General features: G+C 40.9%; 1 protein-coding gene across 1 annotated transcript in view; it reads right to left on the bottom strand.

Annotated features, from left to right (window-relative positions):
• The window catches only part of LOC109046413, a 61,822-nt gene extending 58,483 nt beyond the window's left edge, over positions 1-3,339 (bottom strand). Inside the window, exon 1 of the mRNA XM_042748959.1 lies at positions 3,238-3,339. Coding sequence (XP_042604893.1) covers positions 3,238-3,339 — 102 coding nt within the window. The remainder of the gene's footprint in view (positions 1-3,237) is intronic.
• Positions 3,340-4,255: the final 916 nt, after the last annotated feature.

Raw genomic sequence — 4,255 nt, 5'->3', positions numbered from 1 at the left:
GAAATACATTTTGGTCCAAAAATAGCCAAAACTATGACTTTATTCAAGCTTTGTTTCTCTTTCCGGGTCTGTTGTGAGCGTGGTTCACAACACTGCAGTTTAGTGATATCCGGTTTCGCGAAACGAATCACTCGATATAACCGGATCTTCTTGAACCAGTTCACCAAATCGAACAATGATCGTTTGAAACGGTTTCGCATCTCCAATAAGCATTAAATCCACCAAATGACTTAAGCTGTTAATTTTTTAACGTGGCTGACACTCCCTCTGAGTCAAAATAAACCAATATCCCGGAGTAATGTCCCAATATCCCAGAGCTCTACGTAATGACTTCATTGGCACGATGATTGCACTTGATTCAAGCCCTCGGTTTACACGCGCTCATAACATTAGCACAGAATCAGTTCAGAATCAATCATCAAGAGAAACCAGTTCGGGTTCAGACACGCTGTGTGTCAGTCTGCTTCACGCTGAATCAAGCATGCACAGTATCATCAGCTCCTCGGTTCTCGAACCGGACACGTCCGACAGAAAAGGTTCTTGACTCGAGAACGAGTCAATCTTTGCGTTCGTTATCTGGCTCGGCTCCGGTGCCTCATCTTCAGTTCTCTATTCACAGCAGGTTCAGTCAGTGTTATGTTTGAGGTAAATGGGATTACTTCGGGATATTGGTTTTATTTGAACTCAGAGGGAAGTGTCAGCCCCATTAAAAAAAGTTAACAGCCTTTAAGTCATTTGTGGATTAATGCATTATTGGAGACGCCAACCGTTTCAAACTATTCAGTTCGATTTGGTGAACTGGTCAAGAAGATCCGGTTACATCTAATGATTTGTTCGCGAACCGGATATCACTAAACTGCAGTGCTGTGAAACGTGCTCAACACAACAGACCCGGAAAAGAAGACAAGGCTGAATAAAGTCGTAGTTTTTGCTATTTTTGGACCAAAAATGTATTTCGATGCTTCAAAAAATTCTAACGGACCCTCCTGATGTCACATGGACTACTTTGATGATGTTTTCTTACCTTTCTGGGGACGTGGACAGTATACCGTACATACCACTTTCAATGGAGGGACTGAAAGCTCTCGGACTAAAATCTAAAATATCTTAAAATGTTCTGAAGATGAACCGAGGGTCTTCTTACGGGTTTGGAACAACATGAGGGTGAGTCATTAATGACATAATTTTAATATTGGGTGAACTGAACCCTTTAACTGCTTAGAAAAAAAGTTGAGTTTGTGCAATTTTAAAATAAGTGTTTATTTATTTGACTCTTCTCACCAATTGCTCTAAACAGGGCGCTAGTTGATCCAGTAATTGACAGAGAAAAACAGAATCAGATTAGCTTTGTTTTGCCAAGTGTGCACAAATACGCAATAATTTGTTGGGTTTTTGAAAGGAGCTCTTGGTACATAATATATATACATACAGAGAAAAACAGGATATGTATAAAACGCCTAAAGATGACATAAAAATTACTAGACTAGCTGGAAATAACTACTGAATCTAGCACTCAGTACATGAGGTCATGATATCTAGAGAGATGCCAAAAATACTTTATTCTTGAAGATAAAAGAGTCATCACGGATCCTATACAATAAACAAAACAAAATTAATACATCCTGAAATAAAACAACAGCTCTTCTACATAGCAATTAAACATGAAAAACATACATTGCGAGAAATGTCAAAAAGAGCAGACAGCCAATAGTAGGGACAACTTTTTGAAAGCATATATAAGCACATTTAAACATCATAACTGAGGTCAAAGATTGTACATATATAATATTATATTTAAATTGTTCTGGGTTTATTATAGACTCTGTTCAAAAACACCTGTAAGATTTCAAGTATCTACATCATTAATGAGTTCAAGTGTAGTATGAATTATCACACCTAAATCCGAATTGACCAAATAGCATATTTTCCAGATACTGTGGTAAAACAGGGTTGGAGAAAGTTACATTTAAAAGTAATGCAAATTCAAAAAAGGCTATCTTTTTAAGTATGCTTCTTAAATGCCATATCTTGATTCTTCAACAGATACACAGTTATGCTATTTTTACTCAGCCATATACTTTAGGACCTATGCTAAAAAAATTGGAAGACCAGTTTTCTTCCAAAGACTCAACTTCAGTGTGGAAAAGGGCTGTGAGAGCCAATCACAACTACAAGACATCATCCCCTGCACTGAGTCAAATCAATGACTTGCTAACGACTGAGTGAGTTTTATTGTAGATTTTGAAACCCCCAACACCCATTCTGACCATCTCTCTACACAACCGTAACACCTCCTGGCAATCCCCTCTCACCCCTCCTGCTTTTCAAATCTGTGAGGTATGATATGCGCCAGGTCTTCAGGAAGAACAAAAGAAGAAGAAAAGCAACCAGGCCCAGATGGCGTAACACCAGCCTGTTCTGAAAAAACTGTGCTGACCAGATGGCACCCAATCTTTTCACAGATCTTCAACAAGATCTCTGGAGTTGTGTGAAGTTCGGCCTTCCTGCTTTTTAAACGCTCCACCATCATTCTCCCCGTTCCAAAGAAACCCAAGATACCAGGACTTAATTACTATAGAACTGTGGATCTAACGTCTGTCGTCATGAGCAGTTGTTTTGAAAAACTGGTTCTGGCTTATCTGAAGGACATCACTGGACATTACTGGACCCCTGCAGTTTGCTTACCAAGCAAACAGGTCCGTGGATGATGCAATCAACTTGGGATTGCACTTCATCCTGAAACATCTGGACAAAACAGGGACTTATGTGAGGATCCGTTTGTGGACTTTAATTCGGCTTTCAACTAAACCATCATCCCAACAGCCCTCCAGACCAAACTGACCCAGCTCTCTGTTCCTAGATCTATCGTCAGTGGATCACCAGCTTTCTGACCAGATAGCAACAGCTAGTGAGGACTGGGCAAATTCATGTCAAACAGCCACCCCACCAACAGTGGTGACCATCAGGGCTGCGTTCTCTCACCGACCTTGATCCTTTCTCCTGTACACCACTGACTGCACCTCTAAAGACCCTCTGTCAAGCTCTGAAGTTTGCAGACGACACTACAGTCATCGGCCTCATCCAGGACGGTGACGAGTTGCTTTACAGACAAGCGGGTTGGGGGTGGCAGCTGGCTGTCTGGTTGCAGTCTTAACAACCTGGAGCATGAACACTCTCAAAACAGTACGAGATGATAGTGGACTTCAGGAGAACCCCCCTGCACTCCCACTCACTAACCATCATGAACCAGGCACTGTGGCTGGCAGTGGAGTCATTCAGATTCCTGGGAACAACCACTCTCTCAGGACCCTGAAGTGGGACAATCACATTTGACTCCATTGTTTGAAAAGGCCCCCAACAAAGATTGTACTTCATTCGCCAGCAGAGAAAGTTTAACCTGCCACAGGAGCTGCTGAAACAGTTCTACTCAGCCCTCATTGAGTCTGTCCTGTTGCACTTCAATAACTGTATGGTTGGGTTCAGCTACAAAAATCAGACATCAGAGAGACTAAAGAGAACGCGTTTTTTCGGGAATGCTAGAAAGGATTATGGTACTCCCCTGACCAACTTTTTTTCCAACAACTGTATACATCCAGAGTGAGAAAAATCACTCATGGATCCCTCACATCCAAGTTACCACATCTTTGAACTTTTTGCCATCTGGCCAGGCGCTCAGAGCCGCCAAATACCAGGACAGTCAGGCACAAGAACAGTTTCTTCCCCCACGCAATCTACCTCAGAAACAGTTAAATGTTCCCTACTTACGAAATAATATGTGCAATATCCTTATATTTATTGTTACCCCTCCATCCTAGTACATCCCTGCATCTTACTCAATTAATATTCCATATATACTATAGCACAAATGTTTATACAAATTATTTATTAGATTTTTTTTAAAAAAAAATTTTGTCTGTGTGTTGTGTCTCTGTGCACTGGAAGCTTATGTCACTTAAAATAAATTCCTTGTATGCACCAAGCATACTTGGCAATGAAGTTCTTTCTGACTCAGATGTTGGATTATTTATCTGTCAGAGATCATTGATGGGTTCAGTATTTAGTGAAGCTGTTTTGTGTAGAGCAGAAGTCAAACTGTGAGCATCAGATGGGCAGGAATGGGAAAAACACCTTTAAACCACACGCTACTGACACATCAAGACAAAAACACACATAAACTGAATCAGCCACAAAACATCCAGAAATAGCATCTGTCCACCCAGCAGGTCAAACCACATCTCTTTACACTTAGATGAGA

The sequence above is a fragment of the Cyprinus carpio genome, chromosome B22 (genome assembly GCF_018340385.1).
Source record: "Cyprinus carpio isolate SPL01 chromosome B22, ASM1834038v1, whole genome shotgun sequence".
NCBI lineage: Eukaryota > Metazoa > Chordata > Actinopteri > Cypriniformes > Cyprinidae > Cyprinus > Cyprinus carpio.
The sequence above is the reverse complement of the archived record's forward strand: the minus strand, read 5'-3'. Positions and strand labels throughout refer to the sequence as shown.